This window comes from Equus quagga, chromosome 15, assembly GCF_021613505.1.
Source record: "Equus quagga isolate Etosha38 chromosome 15, UCLA_HA_Equagga_1.0, whole genome shotgun sequence".
In the NCBI taxonomy this organism is placed as follows: Eukaryota; Metazoa; Chordata; class Mammalia; order Perissodactyla; family Equidae; genus Equus; species Equus quagga.
The window spans coordinates 13,353,304-13,376,217 of record NC_060281.1 but is presented as its reverse complement, the minus strand read 5'-3'; the positions used below and the strand labels follow the sequence as shown (position 1 = coordinate 13,376,217).

General features: G+C 47.1%; 1 protein-coding gene across 6 annotated transcripts in view; it reads right to left on the bottom strand.

The window, feature by feature from the left end:
• Positions 1-7,791: 7,791 nt before the first annotated feature.
• ELOVL5 (ELOVL fatty acid elongase 5) overlaps positions 7,792-22,914 on the bottom strand; it is a 69,583-nt gene continuing 54,460 nt past the window's right edge. For all 6 annotated transcript variants that reach the window (XM_046639262.1, XM_046639264.1, XM_046639267.1 and 3 more), the window contains 5 exons: positions 16,248-16,325; positions 15,201-15,372; positions 13,301-13,425; positions 10,959-11,093; positions 7,792-9,652 (listed from right to left, as the gene is read on the bottom strand). In XM_046639262.1, coding sequence (XP_046495218.1) covers positions 9,509-9,652; positions 10,959-11,093; positions 13,301-13,425; positions 15,201-15,372; positions 16,248-16,325 — 654 coding nt within the window. In that variant the 3' untranslated portion in view covers positions 7,792-9,508. The remainder of the gene's footprint in view (positions 9,653-10,958; positions 11,094-13,300; positions 13,426-15,200; positions 15,373-16,247; positions 16,326-22,914) is intronic.

Here is a 22,914-nt window from a genome sequence, read left to right as displayed (position 1 = left end):
CAGGCTTGCTTGGTCTTATAAATATTTAGTGAGGTTTCCACCCAGCCATTTGTATGGGCTTTGGTTTGAGAAAAACTGAAAATGGAAGAACAGAGAAGGTTAATAGACATTGGTTTGATTTTTGTCTGGCAGAGAAGGGAGAGAAGGGCGGGCAGCCATCTCAAGTGTCCCCTCTGTAAAGGTCGTTTCCGTCCCCCGGGCTCTTAATTCTGTTCCTCTGACTTGGCTCCGGTGCGCTTTACCATCTCCGTCTCCCCACAGCTCCTCACCTTCTCGCCACCCTGTCACAATCTCTGTTTGCCCTCGTCACACTCTGGGGGCTCTCCTCAGGGCCTCCCTGGTCTTGCCCGCTGTTGATGAAGGTTTTCTGTGTCTCGACTCAGTGCCTGAGAAGTTATTTCTAAGAGCAGCAAGTGAAGGATCCCGGCACAGTGTACGAAGTCATGCCCATAAAGCTCTTCGGCAAATCACTGCATCGTTCCACCCGTTGGGTACAGCCCGCAATGCGGCTGCAACTGACCGGGCCCAAAGACAAGCAACAGTGGTGTGACCTCTGGACTTGTCTAATTTCTCCACTGGACTAAGCGACTGCCCCTCCATTCCCTTCCCATCAGGCACTATCAGTGTGTCAGCTCTAATAACAACTAGAAAAATGGGGACAATCGTTATTCCCAAGCTACAATTTGAGAAACATCTAAGAGAGTCATAAAATCGAATAAGGCTCAGCTGAGTGCCTTTAGGAAAAAAAAAAAAAAACCATCTCATTTGTTGCAGGTTATTAAAATAGTTCCCAATGCTGTCCTTCACCTTCACAATTATTTTCGGCTTCAGTTCTAAATCTGAATGGCACAGAGCAGCAGAATTTATACATTTAAGTTCATAAGAGAACAGACAGCTCATTAATTCTTAACGTTGGTGGGATTTGACTGTTTGCCATCGTATGCTCCATTCCGAAATATGTCTGGGTCTGCTTTTCTGAGATGATTAAAGTGTCTTATTGATAACCTTGCGGCTGTTAAGAACACGGTGCCCTTCAGGTATGAGACAAGGTTACACGCCCCTCCCACCCAAGGGAGGGTGTGGGCAACATCAACACGAATCATCTCACGTTTATCCATTCACAACTTCATTTAGTCAAATATTTGAGATTTTCCCATGTGCCAAGCAAGAGAAAAAGCCCTTGTCTTCCAGGGGGGAGACAAATAAGCAAATTTGTAACATAATGAAAATGTGACAAAAAAAAAAAATAAAGCCAAGTAAGAGAATGGAGTGTGTGGGAGGATGGGGGTGGTACTTTAGATCTGGTAGTTAGGCAAGGCCTCTTTGGGGAGGTGGCATTTAAGTACAGGAACGAGGCATGGAAATAACTATCAGGAGGAGCAAGGACAAAACCCTCGAGATGGGAAAGGCTCCACGAGAGAAGGGGAGCAGCGAAGAGGTGAGGGTCGCTGAACGCAGCGAGGCAGGGAGAGGGAGATCTGAGGGGGCCAGGAGCCAGCTCAACGAGAGCCTGTCAGCCACGGACCTTGCTCTGCTCCACCATGCTCTCTCTCCAAGTGCCAATTCACTGCAGACTCTCACGGTCCCTGAATCCAGCGGTGACCACCTTGGGGCCCGGCAAGCTGGAAGCCCTTAGGGATTCCTGGGAAAGCTCTGGGTCCTGTAAAGTGGTCACTGCGGCTGCCAGGCCCACCCTTTTGCTGGTTTTACAATTCAGATGAGCTGCTCCTACAGCCTAGGTCTGCTGCTATACCACCACCTCACTTAACCAGAGACTGCTGTGTGGGGATCACAGTTCCTGAGTTCTCCTGTAGACCATGTGATCTGTATGTATTTCCCCCCATCCTAGAGAAGGAGGCTGAGTTTCAGGAGGTTAGGGACAAGGTCACATTGTGCCTTAGTCAGTTCAGGTTGCTATAACAAAGTACCACAGACCAGGTGGCTTATAAAATCTGTTTCTCGGTCGCTCTGGAGGCTGGAAGTCTGGGATCACGGTGCCAGCACAGGTGTCGGTGGGACCCACTTCGGGTTGCAGACTGCCAGCTTCTCACTGAATCCTCATATGGAGGAGAACAGAGAGAAGTGGCAAGGTCTCTTGTGACTCTTCTAAGGGCACTAATCCCACTCGTGAGGGTTCCACCCTCACGACCTCATCTAATCCTAATTACCTCCCAAAGCCCGTCTCCTAATACCATCACGTTGAGGGGTAGGGTTTCAACACAGGAATTTGGGGGGACACAAACATTCAGTCTATGACACTTGGTTATTGAGTGAGGGTGGGATTTAAATGCAGATCTAATTGACTGGAAAGCCTGCTTTTCTTACATCACGTTGCCTAATCCTTCCTGAGCACTTCTGTTCATTGATCAAAATATTTAGTGAACATCTGCCGTGTGTTTGGTGCTGTGCTGAGCATCCCCAAGGGACGGAGACACAAATAAGAGACAGTTCCTGCCCTCAAGCATCCTAGAATCAAGTGAGCCATCTAGTCTATAATACATCCCCAGCATGGAGTGGGATTATAACACAGCTCCACCACCACACACACACACACACTCACACACACACACACACACACCCCGTCGTTTTGGACTTTCTCACACAGACATTTGTCTTATTCTTCTCATTAAAGAAACTTGCCAGCTGCCAGGCAGGATGGGCCAATGCCAAGCGTGAAAAGCATGCGTTGACCCATCTGGCCTTGGTTGACATTGGTACTATTGTTCACAGTTGGATTTCACTTAAATTTGGATCTTAATTGTCACTTTAAAAAATCTTCAAAAAGATCACCCTATGTTGCAGGGCTAAAATGGTAAGACGTCACTGTAGAAGCCTGGCCATCACGCGTCGGCAATGCAGCCGAAGGACAGCAGGAACTGCCACGTCTCAGCTCTCCCAGCAGTGTCAGAGCCAAGCCCAGGACTCACTCAGGCATGTGAAGGACGAGCGTTCAGGTGGAGAACACACAGCTCTATCAGAAGCTTCCAGACGACTTTCTAGAGAAGGTGTGATACTTCCAGTGGTATCTTATTCAGCTCAGGAATATATGAACTACAAGTTTAACCACATCGGTGAAATGTCTCAAAATGATCTCCATCCCAACAGTGCCTAAGAGATTATTCTCAGCCTCAGTACCCTGGTCGTTTCCTTTGCTATAGTTCCCATAATTTGAAATTACTTTATTTGCTTGTCTTTGTTTTGCAATGAGGTTATCTTTTCATTGTTGTTTCTCCAGCACACGGCAAAATGCCTCAAGCACAGTCGGGTTGCGGGAAGCAGAAGCTTCTGAGATGCTGTATACTCACCGTGGCCAGGACGATTTACAACTCTTTCTTTAGTGTCTGGGAGAAAGCTTGGTCTCAAAAGTTTTATTGTGACGCTGAAAAAAATAAGTGCTATGTTGTTGTCTAAATAAATATACGCTACTGTGAGTTTTTTAAAACACAGAGTTATGAAGACGTGATTTTTTTTTTTTCTGAAAAAAATTTTATTAGCTTTACAGATACTATTTGGTGTTAATTTTTATGACTTGGCAGTTCCTCTTACTCAGTGGCATCACAGAATGAAGGAAACAGTATAACAAGAGACCTTTAAATATTTTAAAGCTTTAAATCAGAGATTGTAATATTTGGGAATCTCTTCAAACGACTCTCCCAACATCTCTAACCCATTAACAAAAAACTCTCATTAGATAATGTGTACTTTCCAAATAATTTGAAATCACCTTGATAGGGCTTGTAGGCAAATCATCACTGTGGCTGGAAAGGAAGATGCGAGCAAATGTGCTGTAATTGTACTGAAAGGAGCTGGTCCGAGGGGGTCCTCTCTGGGCGGCTCCCTGCATCGTGAGCTCTGTGGGTGGCATCGGCTTTGGAATAGGAGAGCCTTTTTGATTGGGTTCTTTGCTTTTTTATTGTTCATTTGTAACATACAATTTTTGTTTTTGGGTGACTGCTTAGGATTAGACAATTCTATTTAGAACCATTGTGCAAGGCAACTAAATTCAAGACATCCAATTCATCCAATTTATTTTCTTTTAGAAATCTGAGTACTCTTACCAAAAGATAGTATTCACTGAGCTTCAACTAAGGATAACTTGATGGAAAGAATTTGTGTTGAGCAATAGAATTTAAAATCTGATGCAAATTGATCAACGTGCACTTTCTTCCTTGTTTACTTACCTATCTGGTCTTTCTTCCTTGATAAATAAATGACTGTTACCATAAAGCCTTGTGCTCAGCACTTCATATTTCACCTCTGTACTCAACCTCAGTCATCAGAGTTAAGCATCCATATCTGTCTCTACAGATGAGGAAACTGAGGTTCAGAAAAGTGAGGTAACCTGCTGTGGTCCCACAGTAAACACCAGTCTTTATTGTAACATGTACGTTATGCCACCTCCAAAGATACATGACCCCTTCCAGCACAGACAACAGTGCTTCTGTGCTCTAAGATGCGTATCCTATTGCACTCAGTTCTAAAATAAATGTAAAATTTGGGGTCTAGCATGAGGCCATCACAAATTCCCTCTTCTGGAGCCCTTAAGAAAGCTTAAGATTTGGATTCCAACTGCTCCCTTGTAAGGGCATGGCATGACTTTGGGCCTTGGTCTGAAAACACCTTTCGCCCAGTACTCCTAAAACAAAGGGCTGAACTCTGTGTGAGCCCTTTATTTTGCACAGAGTGATGGTAGTAACATGTTGACATAATCACTTGAGGAATTTGTTTACAGGCTAACATGGAATCCCACCCATGACCCATTCCTTCAGGTGCCCCAAGTTTTGAGACTTCAGATGCCAAGTCTTTGGTTAGGAGGAATTTTCTGGAGAAGGACTGAGGCCCCCCTTCCATCAGCACCATCTGACAGATGACTCCTATCAGTTTATAACTAAGACACGAATCCCACTGCCTGCTGCATCACCCTCCTGCTCCTCGCTAGCACTGCCTCTAAGGGAGGGCAGAGGGAGGGCATCTGGGCAGGAGGCTCCGCTGGTGATGATTCTTTTAAGGCGTAATTACTACTTCCCCTTGGGAATCTTGAGCAACATTCTACATATTTCATCAAGGAGGACACCCAAATTCCACCCACTTCCCACTTTACCTCATTTAAAAAATAAGCAGTTCTCTCACACATCCGGTCGTTGAGTGAAATATGTTGTGTCTCACTGGCTCAGCCTTCTACTCATTCGCTTGTGCCGTTTCCTGTACTTGGAAGGGCGTCTCCCAGGCAACCTTCAGTCACCACCTACTAAAATGCAGACCATCTTTGAAAGTTCAGATCAAGCCCACTCCTTCACAGAGCTCTTCTTAATCACCTTGCTAGAAGAGTTCTCCCCCAACCCAGACTCTCAGAGTAGTTGGTTTACGTCAGTCTCACAGCCCTCGGCACAACCACCCTGGGCTGAAGTCATCCGCGTGCATGTCTGACGTCAATGGAGCAAAGGCTCCTTCGGGGATTCAAATCCTCTCTCATAGATCCCTGTCTGCTCGATACACCTGGCTCGGTCCTCTGGACCAAGCGCTCTCCCAGTGAACCAGGAAACATTCTTCAAAGGTCTGGTCAACACAAGAACAAAAATGGGCAACAGAGGGGACAGTAAGCTCCCTTCAAGTGAGCCTGGATGATCTGAGATGGGGGCAACCACACGATTGCATCTCTGCCACCACTGTATCATCAGTTATTGGGTTCCTCTGCTCATTCTACAACCTCCAGCCCGGAGCCCAAGCCGTCTTCCAAGACTGATGTGGGGATAGTGGGAGGCACCTGTTTAAAGGAGTTCACACAAAACCTACGCAGGTACTGAAACAACCTGTGGGTGTGAGTGCAGCACTGCTGTCAGAACTCTGGAGAAATCAGGAGCGACAGAAGACCAGAGACTGAAGACACTGCCCTATTTCCCAAAGGCGAAGTAAAGTAGATTCTAGAAACTCCAGAATGCTGAGTTTACTGTAAAACTCTGGCAAAATCTGTAATAATATAGATGGTAACCATTTTGACCCCTAACAATGGCTGGTTTCTTTTCAACTCTTGATTCAATGCAGTGTCATACCAAACTAACTTCCTTTCCTTTTTTGATAGGCTTACTGGATCAACCAACCCAGGAAATAGTAAAACAATAGTTGATAGTTTAAAGTGACCAGGGGGGTGGACTGAGCACAACACCACCTTGAAGATAACAGCTAACACTTGCATAGTTTATTCTGTGCTAGACCTGGTGCTGAGGGCTTTGTACATATTTAATCTATTTAATCCTCATAATGACCCCAGAATATAGGTACTATCATGCCCACTTGGGCAGCTGAGAAAACTGAGGCAGAGTTAAAGCAATTTGTCTAAAGGTCATGCAGCGAGGATGACAACCAGGCAACGTGGCCGCCAAGTGTGCCTTTCCATGAATGGCAATGTTGCCAGAGGGGAAATGGGAAGGCTCCCTTTGCCATACAGGTTGAGCGAGCTTGCCCACTTGTCCACTTCTGGGCAGGAGAGGGAAAGTAGCATGGGAACACAGCTGGCCTTGCTCCACCCCGTGACCCACTCCCTTCTCTGAGGGCAAGAGGTTGACTTTCTGATTGCCAAGACTGGGAGATGCAACTGAGCACACTTTTTGGGCCTGGAAAGGTCATCAGGGCAGAATCTGCACTTCAAGGGGAGCTTGTAGTTTAAGTGGGTAAATTCCAGGACTGATATTCAAAATATTTTAATAACCAGTTCATCACCAGACCAACAACCAGGGCGGAGGCAGCCATGAATCCCTGGTGTGCTAGTGCCAGCCCCGGTAAGTTTACCTCAACAGGGTTATTAGCCAGGGTAGTTACAGAGCCCTACGGTGGTCTCAGCTTCGCCGATCCAGGTTTTCAGGAAGAGAGGACCTATTTTGATTTCCATTAGTCTGATTTCTATGTCTTGTTTTTTTCAATTGTTCTGGACTTAGTGGGGAAAGACAAGGATATGAATGATCACTACCAAACCCCCAACGGGCTGCTACACTTTTCAGATAGTATCCCAAATACTAAATGCAGTTTCAGATGACATTTTTAAGATGATACTGACAAACCAGAAGGCACTCAAAAGCTGGGATGATCAAGCCTACACTGGGAACCGGGTGGTATGAAGTTGATGGAAGGAAGAGGGGCCATTCATGTCACTGTTCCCACTGTGGGTGTGGATAGACCTGTAAGGCAGACTAGGGGGAGCCAGGATCTAGGACATGAAATGGTCTTTGGCAAAGAAAGTGATAAAGCTTTGGAAGCAAGGTAGGACCCCATTACTCTAGAGTCGGGGTCAGCAAGCATGGCCATAGGCCTTCTGTTCTGCATCCAGTTCTACTGGAACCCAGCGACGCCCATCCATTTACATATCGTCTATGGCTGCTTTTGCACTCCACAGCACAGTCGGCACAGTTGCAAGTAGACCATATGGCCTGCAAAGCCTAAAATATATACTATCTGGCTCTTTACAGAAAAATGTGCAGAGCTCTGGTCTAGGCCTAGGAAAGTAGCTCTAACAGCCTCCGGGAGTGTGGGAGTGCGGGAAAGGACCAGGGGAAGGGAGGAAAATAAAGGAGTGTGCTTAGAGCTGAGGGCTTTAGTGGGGCAACCTGGAAAAGGCAGGAAGGAGAGAATTAGGGGGGACCCACCACTATGCCTTACTCCTCATGTGAGCTGAGCTACAATACAACCTTTCAAACTGAATTATTTACATCTGTTTGGGTGAGTTCCTAGACAGTGAGGAATGTGGATTTCCCTCCAATCTTTCAGAATTGGCAGCACATAGACACTGTAAAACGCAAGCACAGGTCATCAAAAATGTTTTAATGATTAATGTTTAGACATTATTTAACAGTGTGGGTATATCCAGATGAGCGAAAGCACACTCTGATAGTACACTATTGAATGTTCTAGTTTTTGTATTGGAATATGCGAAGACATTCGCAAACTAGTACCTAGAAGGACATACATTTACAAACATACACATTCTAGATTTGATAAGGTAAATGTAAACAGATGCTGTGACTCCTTCCACACAGACAACCCACAAAAGACTAACAAGAGAACCAGTCGGCTCCCTATGATACGAATGTGCAAAATTAAAGCATGATAAACTGGTATTTGCATAAATATCAAAACAATTAGTTTATACATTGTCAATGACCTTCTAAGATGTGTCATGAGTGGTTCAATGAATGTGTCCCCCCCACAATGGAGAAGGTATTCAGAGACTAAACTCCAACACTTTAAAATGACACACAAAATAGTCTTCATCTGTTTGACCACTGCCCTCAAGGGTGCAAGACATGATTTTAAGATAAGCAGTCTATCGTTTTGAGATAAGCGTTTCTAAACAAATCTTCAGATTCTAAGCAGAAAAGATGACAGGTGCTATTAGACTGACGTTAAATAAATGATCTCCATCCAATTTCTTATGCTGTAGCTATCTGTTTAACTTTACCTTAAATTTTTTTTAAGGTCCTTCCCCTCCCCCCTTTGTTAATTTTGCTAAGCTAGGCACATTTTAAAAGGAAGTTTGCGTCAAAACAGATAGCAGTAATCAATCCAAATTTAGACCCTGGCCACCAGTTCCCCATTGCTCATCTATGGGACTCTGTCAAACGGTAAATATTCAGTCATCTCTCTTGAAAAGTACACATCCTCTCTCTCAGGAGTGGAAAGCAAAGTGGGCTTTGCTTTCCATATAAAAACACTTAGTACTTTACAAATTAAAAATGACCTACTCATCCTATACACTTCCTAAAATCTTGAAGACAAAGAATATATATTTAAGTTTCAAGACTGCTTTAGAGCCCCCCCTACTTTTTTTTTGTACATTATTAATAGTGGCACTCAAAATAAAAAAATAAGATCTGTTAAAAAGTTAAACTGACTGCTCCACTAGATTTGAGGCTTGCCTGATTTAAAGCCAATATTACAAAACCGAAGGTGCCGTTTCTGACTTCACACGTACAAGTCACTTGAAATTACGTGTCACATGTTCGTTTCACAAATCGCCGTCTTTGACTTTTCTAAACAGAGCTATTAAAAACGAATAGAAATTTGAAACATACCCTAATTTAAACTAAAAAGCTTTGGGCCCTGCTTTTTAAATTTTAAGGCATGTGTGTTTCTCTACTGTAACAACGTTGTACAAATTTACAATCACATGCATGATCTACAGTAAAAAAAAAAAGTTTGGAGTACAGTGTTTTTAAATTGTGAATCACAATTCAGCACCTATCATGTTATAACTAATAAGGCAACAGCAGTGTCGTATACTACAATAACGCTCCCTCCAGAGTCTAGCGCAGGGGTCGGAGAGAGTCCAGAAATATTAAAAATCTTATGCCTACTTGTATAATTGGTGTACGTTTTCTAAGGGTTTGAACTGATGAAAGAGGCCCCACACGAATCTCACTGTAGGCCTAGTTACAGCAGCTGTTCACGAGCGTCGGGCACAACTCATACTGTGCTTACAATCAGAAGAAGTGATTTGGAGGTTTGCAACTCTGCAACTTCAATCCTTCCGCTGCTTCCTCAGCTTCACATTGTTCTCCAGGGAGGAAAAGCTAGTGGTGTGTCCATTCACGGCGGCCACCGACCCGTTCTGGTGCTCCCTGAGGCGCTCTTTCCTCCGAGAGGCGCTCTTCTTGTTGTAGGTCTGAAACGCACGAGGGGAGAGGGGAGCCATGTGACCCGGGAGCTCTGTGGGGACCGCATCCCTAACTCAAGAAGCAAACTCTCAACGAGTGACTGCCGTAGTCAAGCAACCACGAAAATGATTCTTGCCACTGGTTTCCCTCTTCCACTTTTTGAGGCTTAGCCTGGGGTAAGTTCACTGAGTCATGGGCTGCAAACATAAATGCTATTTTAAAAATTACATAGAAAATCCAATGACGCTTTACGTGGCTTTGCCCTTTCAGTGTCTGGATGGCAGAGGACAGGGGTTATGTGGCCAAACTGGTTTCTCCCACTTGGTGCCACCTCTCCCATCACTCAACATTGCTTGTCTGCAAAATTAGCTTGTCACTGCAGCAACTATCTCGACCCTGCGTACCAAGTGCTCTGCTGCTATCTGAGCAGTTAAAACAAGTGTGATTTCAGTTTCGTCACGGCCTATCCTGTAACCTCCCCTACACCTGGTGAATGCCAAGTGTGGCATAAACCATGAGCCCAGCAGTATATGAACTCAACTCAAACATGCCAGGCCCAGGGGTGGGTGATGAATGGCGCAGGCGGGCAGAGGGAAACATGGCTGAGCCCCAGGTGGCTGCTCGACACGACCAGGCTTCCCTGCGTCTGCCTCCATCTGCCCACCCTTGTTCCTGACTCAGTGTGCCTGCTCTGGAGCCAGGCACTGCAGGAACACGTCATCCAAGGGGGACAGGAGGCAGGGGAATCAGCAGTGGCCACACAGTGGTCAGGATCCACCGGAGATAATCTGCCCTAAATGGACCTTTCTGGGAGGAGAAACCTATCGTCCATCACCCACTTGGGAATGAACTGAGCCCCCAGACCTGAGCAACGGATGTGTAAAGGAAAGTGGGACCAACAGGCGGATTTCTCCCTACAGCAGAGGACCGTGATGGAAATTTCTTCCGACATTTGATTTAGCCACGAAGTTCAGGGCAGCGCAGCTGTGAGACTTTGGATTGAAATCTCCTGTCGCACATCTGCAGAAGCCAGAGAGAAGCAACGCGGGAGCCTGTGGAACAGTTCTGCTTTTCCTACACGAATCCAAGCTTCCCTTGCTAAAGATCTAGAACTCTGAGGGTCTAGGACAGGCGGAGCATCTCCTCTGCTGGCAGTAACCCGGCCCCCTCCTGAAAGCAGGGCCGCCCCGTGACTGAATTAGAGCCCAGTGCCCAGCACACCACGGGGGCCCCACACATCCCCCTTAAGGGAAGGGATGGGGCCTTTGCTGAAAAGTTCCAAAATCCCAATTGCCATAGAAGAAGGAGATTTACCTGAATGTAGAAGTTTGTGAAGAGAGCAATCAGAGAAATCATGTACCCAATCTGGAAATACAACCAACCGAGAGGGAACGTACACGGCCAGATGACCCCGCAGCTGGTCTGGATGATTGTCAGCACAAACTGAAGCTGGTGGAGAGAGGGGACACAGCTGAGCAGCGCAGTCACGGCCCACAGCCGAGACGAGACGCCCTGCCCGGCAGGCTCCCTACCCAGCATCCCCCGAGTCTGAATTCACTTATGAACCTCTCTAGGCGCAGAAGCCATTTCATGAACACGATGCATACACTAAATTTATTCTTACCTACATATACGTCTGTGTTTATCTTATATTCTCTTCCTCCTCTTCCGAGCTACTTAAACCATCTTCTCTAAATTTCAGGGAACAATCAACAACACTGTATGGTAGATTTGAAAGTTGCTAAGAGCGTAGATCTTACAGGTTCTCATCACAAGAAAAGAAAGTTGTAACGGTGTATGGTGACGGATGTTAACTAAACTTACTGTCCTAATCATCTTGCAGTATACACATATATCAAATCCTTATGTTATACACTTTAAACTTACACAATGCTATATGTCAATTATATCTCAATGAAGCAGGGGGAAAAGAAAACTTGTGAGAACAAAAGACACACACAAAAACTTCAGGGACAGTATATAGAGGCAAGTTTTCTTTTTTTCTTAATTTTTTTTAAGGGAGGAAGGAAGGGTGTGGGGTCTTATGTTACAGGGAACCATGATGTCTCTGTGGGATGCTCAGTTCTGCTGGACATTGTTACTATTCCTTATCCATGTATCTTTTTGGTTTGGTTAAGGCTGGTGAACAGATTTAAACTCTTACTGGGATACAACGCCAAGTCCATAGACAATTTCTGACGAGTAAATCTTGAAAAGCAGGTGGAACTGCTTGGAGAAACGGGGAAAAGGTGTTAAAGTAGGGTGTGGCTACTGGAGGGTGCATCTTGAAGAGGACTAACAGCAGAGGGCTGGGTTCTGCCCAGCTCCCAGTATTTCTACATAGAGAACTGGGTTTTTCTTTTTCTTCTCTCTTTTCAGGTAAGTCCTTTAGGCTGAGAAATGATTAGGAGTGATGCTTAAGAGAAATCTACACAAACTGGTGGAATCTTCCACCTCAAGGGCAGAGCCCGATGGAAGCCTGACCTGCCCAGTCTGTTCTGCTCCATCCTGCCTCGGGAGAGCCACAGCGGTGTGCTCACCCCATCTGTGCATCGCCTCTCCTCAAGTGAACAAGGAGGTCAGAGACAATTATCCTTCCTCGCAGGTGGCGTGAGAAAAGTTAACAAGGACTGTACAGCAGCTGGCGAGAGGCGATAATGAAATGTCAAACCCGTAAGTAGCTTAGAAGAGCTTCTCAGATTTTTTCTCTAGATTGCTATTTTTAAATACTGAAAACTCACAACTGACTAAGAGGATCTGAATCAGCTGGGTTTCTTTGGAAAAATGTATTCATAAGCCAAGGCCGGGGCTAAAGGTTTAATGTCTGAACCCCCCAGTTGGCTGCCTTTGGCCTACTGCCTCAGTGGCCTCCTCTATAAGATGGGGATGATACCACAAAATCAGGCTATTGGGACAACTCATGCAAAACCGCTTACTCAGCGTGAGCACCCGGCACAGTCAACTCAACAAACGTCAGTGTTTAATGTTACTCATAACAGTGTTAATGATTAGGTCATGAAAGGATTCATGAGTGGGAGCAACAGGGATCTATAATGTCCTCACATCTGGGGAAAGCTTAAGAGAAGTGGGGTGAGAAATAACCACCGAGTGCCAATAGTTGCTGGGCAGGCCTTGAGAAGGGGCTGTCACCTGAAGCACAGGTGCCATTCTCACCCACAGGCACTCTGCTACACGGGGGTGGAAGGCTAGCGCAGCGCCTGCCTTAGCAGACATCCTTACTAATAAGCTATGAGCGCCTGGACTCGCCACCCTCCAGCTCCTGCTGAAGCCCCTGGGAACATAGACAGTCTCCTCTTTGGACTTTGACTATAATTTAAAAACCTGCACACACGTGCTTCGAGCACAAACTAAGAACAAAGGACTGAACTTGAAGTCATGAAACTAGATTCTAGCCCGCCGTGGGCACCTCAACTAGCTGTACACCCATGGGCACAGTTTCTCCATCAGTTAACATTAAGATAATTCCCTGCTCTGCCCACTTCTAGGAGGTTAATTGGATCAATGGGAAAGGGTGGGAAAGGCACATTAGACGCTATTAAGCAACAACAATAAAGCCAGGAAGGCAGCAGAGCATCCAGGAAGAAGTCTGTGCCCCCCAGGCTCCAAGTCCTGGGGGAAGAGGCTGAGTCACTCACCAGCTGCCCCTGAGTGATGTACTTCTTCCACCAAAGGTACGGACGCATGGAGGGGATGGACGACAGACCATAGTACGAGTACATGAGGACATGGATGAAGCTGTTCAGTGTGGCACCAAAATAAGCTGCAGGAACAGACGGGATTGGGGGCACGATGCATCAGTGTTTTATACATAACAGGTAAAAAAAAAAAAAAAAAAAGACTCTTTTTAAATCCAATAAAAAGATGATTTTGAACAGAGGCTGGAAACCCTGCAGTACTGGCAAGCACTGCATGGACCTGTAGTCAGAATTCAATTCCCGCTGGGCAGGCAGCCATCTAACACAGGAGTCAGGGGACCACCTGCCCCACTGTGGCACTGAAGGCTTTGCTGTCAGAGCCACCCGCTTTTCTTTACATGCCCTAGGGCCTCAGGCCGCTGAGTGGATGGCTCAGGGAAGACAGCCAATGGCCAAGATGCTCAAAGCCGGCTGTGTCTACACATTTGCTGAGGTTTGGAGAGGCCTTTGAGGTCACCTCCTAATTAATCCCCAGGACTGCAGGCCTGAGGCCATCTATTTTTATTAATAATACAGTCCAGAGTCCAGTTCCTTAGAGACAAAAGGCTCCTCTTTTATCAAATGATTTTTAATTTCTAGTAGGACCACCAGTTCTTTTTTTAGACTCTCTGGCCTCCTCTCCAACAGCAGGCAAACAAACAAAGCTATGTGGCTTTTCCACGTGCAGTCAGATGTACACATGGCTGGGGATGAAGACGGAGTTTCTACTCTGGGCTGTGACCATCACTGGCTGTGCAACCCCAGATAAGTGACAGCCATTCTCTGGTTGTTTCTCAAGGGCTGGGGGGGGGCTAGTTAAAATCTGTCATCCTACAGGTTCTTTGAAAATGTGAAGCACTCTTCAAATGGGAGGAGGCGCTGTTTCTATTAGAAGGTTAGGTCAGTTAATGCTCAGCCATGAGGTGTGATGCTGGAGGAAAATCACCAGGGAGAGAGGGAGGGAGGGAGGGTCCTGGAGGCCCCAGCCCTGCCCACACTTCTACCGGCTCAGTTTTCTCCCAAACTGAGAGGGGCTGTGTATGGCAAGTGCTTTCTAGTTCTAAAATGCTGTGACTGTGTGCATCCCGGTGGGCCGAGTTACCAAGGGCGTGCTACCCTAGGAAAAAACATGGGTGACCAGACCCAAAGGTTCTCAGTCAAACTCGTCTGGGTCAGACGGCAGGAATTTTGGGACATTTGTTAGAACTCCCAAGCTGAACGTGAAGGTAATGACAATCTCTGAAATTTTTAAGAGACTTCAGAGCATGAGCTTTAGAAAAACCACACACGTCCTTAGAGAATTCACTTCAAATTGTGGTGCCTGTCATGGAAGACAGCCTGCTAAGCATGCTTCACGGACCACAGAGGGTCACTATGTTAGATACGAGCGGCCTTCCTAAGGCACCCATCAGCGACTGCTGCACTGTCATCTGCCTTGTTCTCTGGGGCTCACTCAGTGGTGTCATTCCCTCTTCCTGGCCTGTTCCTGTCAGTCAAACACCTTCCAAATTGCGGAGAAACAAGAATGAGAAATAATCTGGAACAGCTGCCCTCGATGAGGGACGATGACACCCCTATTTCTTAATAGGCCCCAGGTTGGGAATCTGGTACTTCCCTCATCTTGCCACATCAGCAACAGGACAGTTTAGTAACAGGATAGTTAGTTACTAAACTAGAAAAGGGTTTTGTCACCTCATTGAGTGCACAGGCCACACAAACTATCACTACAGCCACTGGGACACAAGGTTCAAGGCTTGACCCAGAAGGCGACAGAAACAGCACCGCTTCTTAAAGCTTTTGTTTCAATTCATCAGAGCCCCACACCTCATCCCCAATCCCCCCCACCCCACCGAGGGCTTACAGTGGCCACAGGGGACCCAGTTCATGACAAACCACCAGATGTTCAGCATGGTGGCGTGGTGGTAGACGTGCAGGACCGTGATCTGGTGGTTGTTCTTGCGCAAGATGAAGAAGAAGGTGTCCATGAACTCGATGAGTTTGGAGAAGTAGTACCACCAGAGGACTTCGATAATCTGAAGGGAAGGCATCGTCAGTGTCTCTGGAGGACCACCTCGCACGCGCTTCACTGACATCCCACAATACCCCACGTCCACTCGGAGAAGCCCGAGTGGCACCCAGCTCCTCAAGTCCTGCAGCAGTGGGGAGCTGTGGTCACTCCGTGAGGGCCTCTGACCGAAGAGCAGGACGCGGGACAGCAGGGAGGGTGGAAATGACAAGAGGGAAGGTTTTAAAAGGGCCACTGCCATCCTTCAAGATGAAGAACGGGAGGCTCAGAGTTCAAAACCGTGAAGTCTGCCTATTTCCCTCGGAAGGAGCCTGCAGAGCATCACACAGAAGAACCGCCAGAGAGGCGCCTCCGATCTCAGGTGCGGGCGTGGGGCAGGTGACAGGACACGGGGCAAAGAAGAAAAGGAACGAGAACTCCCAGCGTCAGGTCCCCGCCCAAGGGAATATGTCAAATGGCGCTCTAAGGAAACGACTGTCCGTGCTGAGCCTAGACCAGGAGGCTTTTATTTAAAAAATACAAAACACTCAAGAGTGGAGGTCGGAACCTACAGACCACTACTCGGGGGCGCTCAGAGACAGGAAGGACGCCTTTAAGAGATCATTCTTCAATCCTGTTCATATAATATAGCATTAACACTGATACAAGCATGCAACTGTTTTTCCTGGAAACCTAACAGGACTGACTTTTGCAGAGAGGGAAATTTTAGTTTCCCATTTTGTACTTTTCATGTTGTTCCAATTTTCAGACCATGCACGCATACTGCTTTCTTAAATTCTTTTAAAACTGTTAACACGGATCACCTGGACAGTGAGGTGATGAGCCATTTCATCTTTTGTACAATTTATTTAAAAAAAAAAACTACTTAAAAAAAGACAATACCTTCATATCTGCTTCTCCCGCGCTGCGTGTGCCTTGACAGAAGAAGTTGTAATTGTTTTCCCATACTCCTGTCACTAACTAAAAAAGGAAAACAGGAAAAAGGAGAAAGCCAATCACCAACAATATCAGAACCAGCAAAGCCCTATGCAGTCAAACCCTATGCATTAGCGCAGAATCCGTGCAAACCGCCCTGGGGCTGTGCTGAGGCCATTTGCTCTGAGGAAGAAACACAATGCTGGGGAGGTGGACGAAGGGGAGTTTAGTGACGTGAGCCTCAATTTCACAGGGATGGGCGTGCTTACAGATGAAGGGGTGGTCTGGGAGTCACTCTTTTATAAGCTGCCTCTCCCCAAGACCCTCAAGTCCCTCGGCTATCACCACTGCCCTGTCAATTCCAGGGCCCTGGCCCACTCCATCACAGGCTCCCATCCTGCCCCCAGCGGTCTCACTGGGGGAATCACACGTCACAGTCAGGCTTTCCCTGGGCCAGCGCTTCTCAAACGTGAGCGTGCAGCACCAGAATCACCTTAAAAGCACCTTAAAACACGCGTCACTGGGGCGTTTCAGATCTAGGAGGTCTGGGGTGGGGTCCCAGAATGCCCACCTCTAACAAGTTCCCGGGTGGCACTGCTGGTCTAGAGATGGCACTTGGAGAACCGCGGCTGTAAACCTGGAGATAATGTAGTCCCACCTCATCATCATTATTTCCTATTGCTGTGTCAACCCCGGGATCCATGAATTTGACCTCTGCAGGCTGAAGGAATCGTGCCCATGCCTCAGAATTCACCTGCAGCAGAGTAAGCACTGTGGGGTGACAGGAAGGACCCCAGTACCGAGTGCAGGCTCTAGGTACAGACCTGCAGTCACCAGCTCGCTGTGATGGTCTCAGTTTCCTCCCATGCACACAGTGAGGACACCTGGCCACCGGAGACCTAAGGCCCGCTCTCACAGTGCAGGGAGAAGGCTGAATTTGACCATCCTGTGCATGTCCACGCTGTGCACCATGTTCTGGCCAACACCTACAGGATGCTGCTCTTTGTGCATGTACTGTCAACTGCAGCTGATTCCTCCTGATGCCTGGGGTGACCTTGAGTTTTCCTGGCGACTTCCCTGCTGGTGGTCAAGTGGTGGCACGTGGGGAGAAATCTGAGGTGGCCCGCCTTGTGCCTGATCTCATCTGGCTACCCGACACAAGGACCTGGCCACTGGGTCTCAAAATGTGGTTCTCAAAGTGTTCCCCAACCCAGCTGCATTAGCATCATGTGGAAACTTGTAAGACATGCAAACTCTTGAGCCAGAATCAAAACTAAGAGTGGACCGTCAAGGCAGGGCCTCAGAGTCCAGGATCACAGATCCTTTGAGAATCTAACACTGTGGTTTACAAAGTGTGGTCCTCGAGCCAGCAGCATCAGCAGCACCCAGGAATTTGTCAGAAATACAAAACCTCGGGCTCTACCCCAGACCCAATGAACGAGAAATTTCTGGGCGTGAAGTCTAGTGGTGTGAAACAGGTCGTTTCACAGGTGACTGTGACGCAGCTGAAGTTTGAGAATCATGGCTTTAAGCTGTGGTTCTCATTCCAGCTGGACAAGAGGATCACCTGGGGAGCTTTTAAAACTTACTAAAGCTTGGCCTTCCCCCAGACGATTAAACCCGAGTCTTCAGGGGCCTTTCACCCAGCTCTAATGTGCACCCAGGAGTGGGAACCACTGGCTTCAGGCTCTCAGCTCAAATCAACAGTTGGCCTACCAGTGCCGCCAGGAAGATGGCACTGAGCCTCAGGCCTCAAGAGCCTCCGGCTGCCCGCACACTGTCCTTGACCACAGTTTAGTTGGGGGAGCGACACAGATGCCCTCAGGGGGCATCAGGGGATCACAACACTTCCACCCAGACTCACTCAAAAAGCGATGCCACAGTGGGTGTGTCACCGACTAGTCACCCAAGGAACTCAAAGGTGGGTTTGGATATTTTAACTGTTTCTCCAGATTATTCTTTTTCCTTTTGTTATGTTAAGGAGATGCAATCACCAACCACCCTGAACCAGACCAAGCCTCGCCAGAGAGCTAGGCCTATGACCTTTTCCTTATTTTTTATGCTAAGATCTCTCCAGGAGGTTCGGCCTCATTACCATCACCTGCAGGGTATGTGGAAGCATGTTTTCCAACTGAGCCTGCGAAAGCGAATACCACCTCTCCCTTCTGAATATTCATTCTCCATCCGAAATAAATGTCCCTGCTTCCCCTTGCTCGGGGTTGCCATAACTTTGGAAATGATTCTGCGTGGTCTCCTATTTGCTGCAAATATACTTTACTTTGTGAGACGGCTGGGTGGAGAGTCTGATTTAACTCACCCGGAGGGAACCCACTTGGGTTTCAGTAACAGGTGCGGCCCCCACACTCACACTCAACACCCTACTCAGAATCTGATTCCTCTTCTATTAACTTCCTTTTATTTTCCTTCTGCTTTGTTACCTTCTACACATTAAAAAAGCATTAAGAGTTAACAGGTTTTCACGGCCCAAGACCAGCACAGGGATTCAGACTACACCGGAGGTGGGGCATCAGCTTATGATGAAAAGAACCCTGGATCAGGGAGCACAAGATGGGGGGCCGGGGCTAGACAGACAACCATCTCCATCAGGGTCCAGCACCTGAGACAAGCCAGCTGATTCCCTAGGCCTTGGTGGTTTTTACTCTAAGAGCATGAGGTTGGACTCAATTACCTTGAAAGATTCAGTTCTCATTTGCTACAATTTCTAGGTTAAGACTTTCTGAAAACACACAAACTGTACTACACTGTCTTTGAAAGACCAGAACCCACAGGACATTCATTAGAAGGTATGTTAGGTGTCTGGTCTTATACGACTCTGTAAAGTCACAGCCAGGAAAGCACACACAGGCAGCCCTATCAGAAGTGCCGAGCATTAAGGTCCACAGCCCAAGTCCCAGGTGGAGTTGGCGGGGAGCACATGCTGGCCTGTGCGTCCTCAGGAGACCGGGGTGGAGAGAAGGAAAGAAGGAAGCGCTGCCCTTTCTTCTACCCCTCGAGGGACCGGATGAATTACGTTCTGTGGCTGGAGGGCACAGAGAGGGAACTGATGGTTCTTGATGAAATTCTCACAGGACGACCGCAAATGAGAATAATAAGGACGACACTGCAAAGTTTCATGAAGATAAATCCGTGCAATTTAAAATATACCTTTATTTAAAACAACAGCCTTACTCGGCAAAATTAAAAATTGACTAACATGATTGTCCTTCTTAGGGATGCTTTTGAAATTGTATCACCTTATGAATCTAAAATTCTAGGACTCTCTGACACATGCCTCCTTTCTTTGAAAATGTCTTTCAGAAGGAATCCAGGCAGGATTGCCTTGACTCTTTAAGCTAATTAACCTAAAATTCTCTTTGCCCCTCCCCTCATAAATGGAAAGAAAAATCCCTGTATACACCACCCACTGTCTTTGGAGGCTAAAGCACTCGAACCCAGGAGCTGGGTGGTGAACTTCCCAACACTGAAGCAGAAAGCAGGTACCCGATCCAGAAGCCGCTCAGTCAGCACCACTTCCCGGCCCCGAGGCCACCATCCGTCTTCTCCCTGGACAGGCTCCCCACGGGAGCTCTGCCACACACCCTGGATACTGCTGCCACTCGGCACTTCACTTCCGCTGGGGCCTCGAGCTTCTTCAAACCATTGACCTCTGTGTCAAAACTCTTCAGTGTCTCTCAGTGCCTTCAGAATGAAACCCCGAGCACTAGGCACAGTACTCGGGTGTTCACATTCTTTTACACTGCAGCTCCAAGCTGATCCCTATCTTCCCTTCCTCCCTCACCTACAGTCAGACAAGCGTGCCTTTCCTTACTCACCACACAGTGGCCAAGGGGCCAGCACAGGGCCAGGCACCAGCTAGAAGGGGGTTTGAATCCTAGCTTCCCCGCGTTTAGCTAGGGGACCTTGGGCAAGGTATCTCCATTTCTTTAGGCCTCAGTTTCCTCACTCCAACAGGATGAAAACAGTATGCTTGCCTGTTGAGGCTGCCGAGAGCAGTTAACAAGATAAAGTGTGCAATGCTTATCATCCCCAACCCGGTCCCTAGGATAAGCACGATAAACGTGAGCAACGACCATTACTCTACTCTTTTCACCTGAAATGCTCTCTGCACCCATGCACCCCCAATTCCAGCTCTTACAATCCCATCCTTCAAAGTTCAGTTGAAATTCTATTTTCTTCATGACTGCTTCCTTGAACGCTCCAGCCTGAAGTCAGTTCTCCCCCCTGTAAGCTCACCCTGCCATGACTCGTAGGTATTTGCTCATATGCTCCCTGTAAGCCCTTTGTTAACGGGTCTGTTTTAAGCTCTTCTGTCAACAATTAGAGGTGGTGACTGTGGCCCCAGTGTCCACAAAATCCAGCCCGGGGACTTGTACACAAGAGGCACCGAACAAATATTTGCTAAATTAATGACAAAGAATTCAAGGCTCTGCTTTTGTCCCCAGAATCTAGGCCTAACGTTTTATTTGCAGCCAAAAAAAAAACCCACTTCATTTCTGCTTGGCAAATGTCGAAACTGAAATACAAAAAAGCATTTTCATGAGGCTTGAATGTGGACAATACTCATCTGCATTCTATTCACAAGACTAAAACCAGCCCTCACCAAAGGTCATCCTGGTGACATGGAAAGTTCAATTCTCAAATATCCTTGGCTTCAGAAGGGACAGAATAATTTAACACATGAGGACCAAGTATCTGAGTTCAAGTTTATTCATCGAAGACTCATACACTGGCCAGTATCAGGGTCCTGTGGCCACTGTAGACCGCAGGCTGAGGGCCCAGGAGGCTGGATCAAGGAGAGGCACTGAAAGCAAGGGCAGGTCTCTGCCTCAGGCTTCTGGGAGCCACCAGCTTGGAGGAGGACAGGACGGTACTCCAGTGAAAAAGCAGGCCACAGGGAAGAGCCTGCCACTAACTACGCAGTTCCTGATACCACCAACTACTCCAGGAGCAACCGAGGGAGCCTTATGCACCCCACCTGGCTTTTCCGAGTAACCAAGATACAAAGAACAGCACTGCAAACCACATGTGCTTCCTCCTTCCGTGGAGGAAAGCAAACTTTAATTAGGAGCAAAGCACAAGAGGAACCATAATTAAAGCCTCGCCAGCAGCTTTCTTCTCTCATCATGAGGCAAATTCAATAAGCAAAGGTAATATGCATTTTTCATTTACAGAAAATTCAGGTGAGCATCACCAGGTCTGCAAGACACAGTTCACAGAACGGATCATTTCTAATGGCAAGAGCTGGCTTTCTCATCTAACACCACATTTCACCACAAATGAGGTACAACCTTTAGCATGATCACCATTCGCGTGGCACTTTCTGGAACGCTCACAACATCTCAAGAAACAAGGTCATAACCAGAAAAATGTCATCCTGGGTGGCCTTTATCAGTCATTCACCCCAACATCCCAAGATGTCAGAGCGACAAGATAGCCCCTTTGCAGAAGGGGCTGGCTGCTTTTAGTGAAAGAACTGAAGAACTGTGGTGTTATTACTCTCTAGGCAGAAATGGAATGAGGCAATGAGAACAGAGACTGTCTATATTGGAACTCAACTGTACCACAGGACCGAGGAACTCTGCTAAGCATCACCAGTAGAAGCGTGTGGGGTTGACGTTTTCACAGCTTTGACTGTTTCTATGTGAATCCCCAAGTGTGTACTTTTAGGCCTGGGACAAGCTCATGTTCTTAATAAAGAAACAGATGAGCAGTGACATAGGCGGCCCAAAGTCCCACAGCTTCTTGGTGCCACCGCTGGGACGAGCACCCAGGAATCCTGACGCTCAGTCCAAATGCAATTTCAAACAGCATTTCCAAGCTCCCTTGACCTTCTTTGCTTGTTTTTGAATCCTTAGTAAGATCACATTGAGACTCCTCTATCCATGAAGAATTCTGTGAAAACTAGACCTTGAGCTGTGTCTTTCTCTTCAGCAGATGTTTGGTTTAAAATTAACCATCGGCTACTCCAAAATTAAAAGCACCCATTTCCTCTAGGATTTACCTGGCCAACCTTGCCAGTGCCATTATGAAATAGGGTCAGGTCAATGCATGTGGTTTCGAATTTCAAATCTCTCATGGCCAGAGCATGAGGATGCCCATTAAGATAATGTCACACTTGTGACCTCCAGGAGTGTTTTTTCCCCCTTAGGACCAGGAACACTCTTGGGTTAGAGCTGAATGGCTGATCTTGGTTAAGTCATAAGGAGAGGCTCTATACACTAGAGAAGTCTTTAGAACAAAGCACAAAGAAACAGCTTGTCCTCAGCCCAACCTGAGGCAGGTATGTCTGGCATCCTTCCCCGAACCTAGGCCCTGCCCTCTGACGCTGGCAGTCCCTTTCTCTCCCTGAGAGGTGGCTTCTGGTAGGCTGCTTCCATGTACCCCATGAGAAACACTTAATTTCTCCTTCATGGGGGTGTTAGTGGCTGGGAGGGAAAACCTCAAGCTAAGACTTAGCATTTTGAGGTAGTACTGTACAATGGTTAGAAGCACAGACTTGACTCCCTGGTCCACCCTAGAACCTTCCCTCTGTAGAAAGGGGAGAGCAATAGTGCAATGAATATTAAATAAGGTAGGCACTATATAAGGTCTTTGTTATGATTCTAGCCAAATG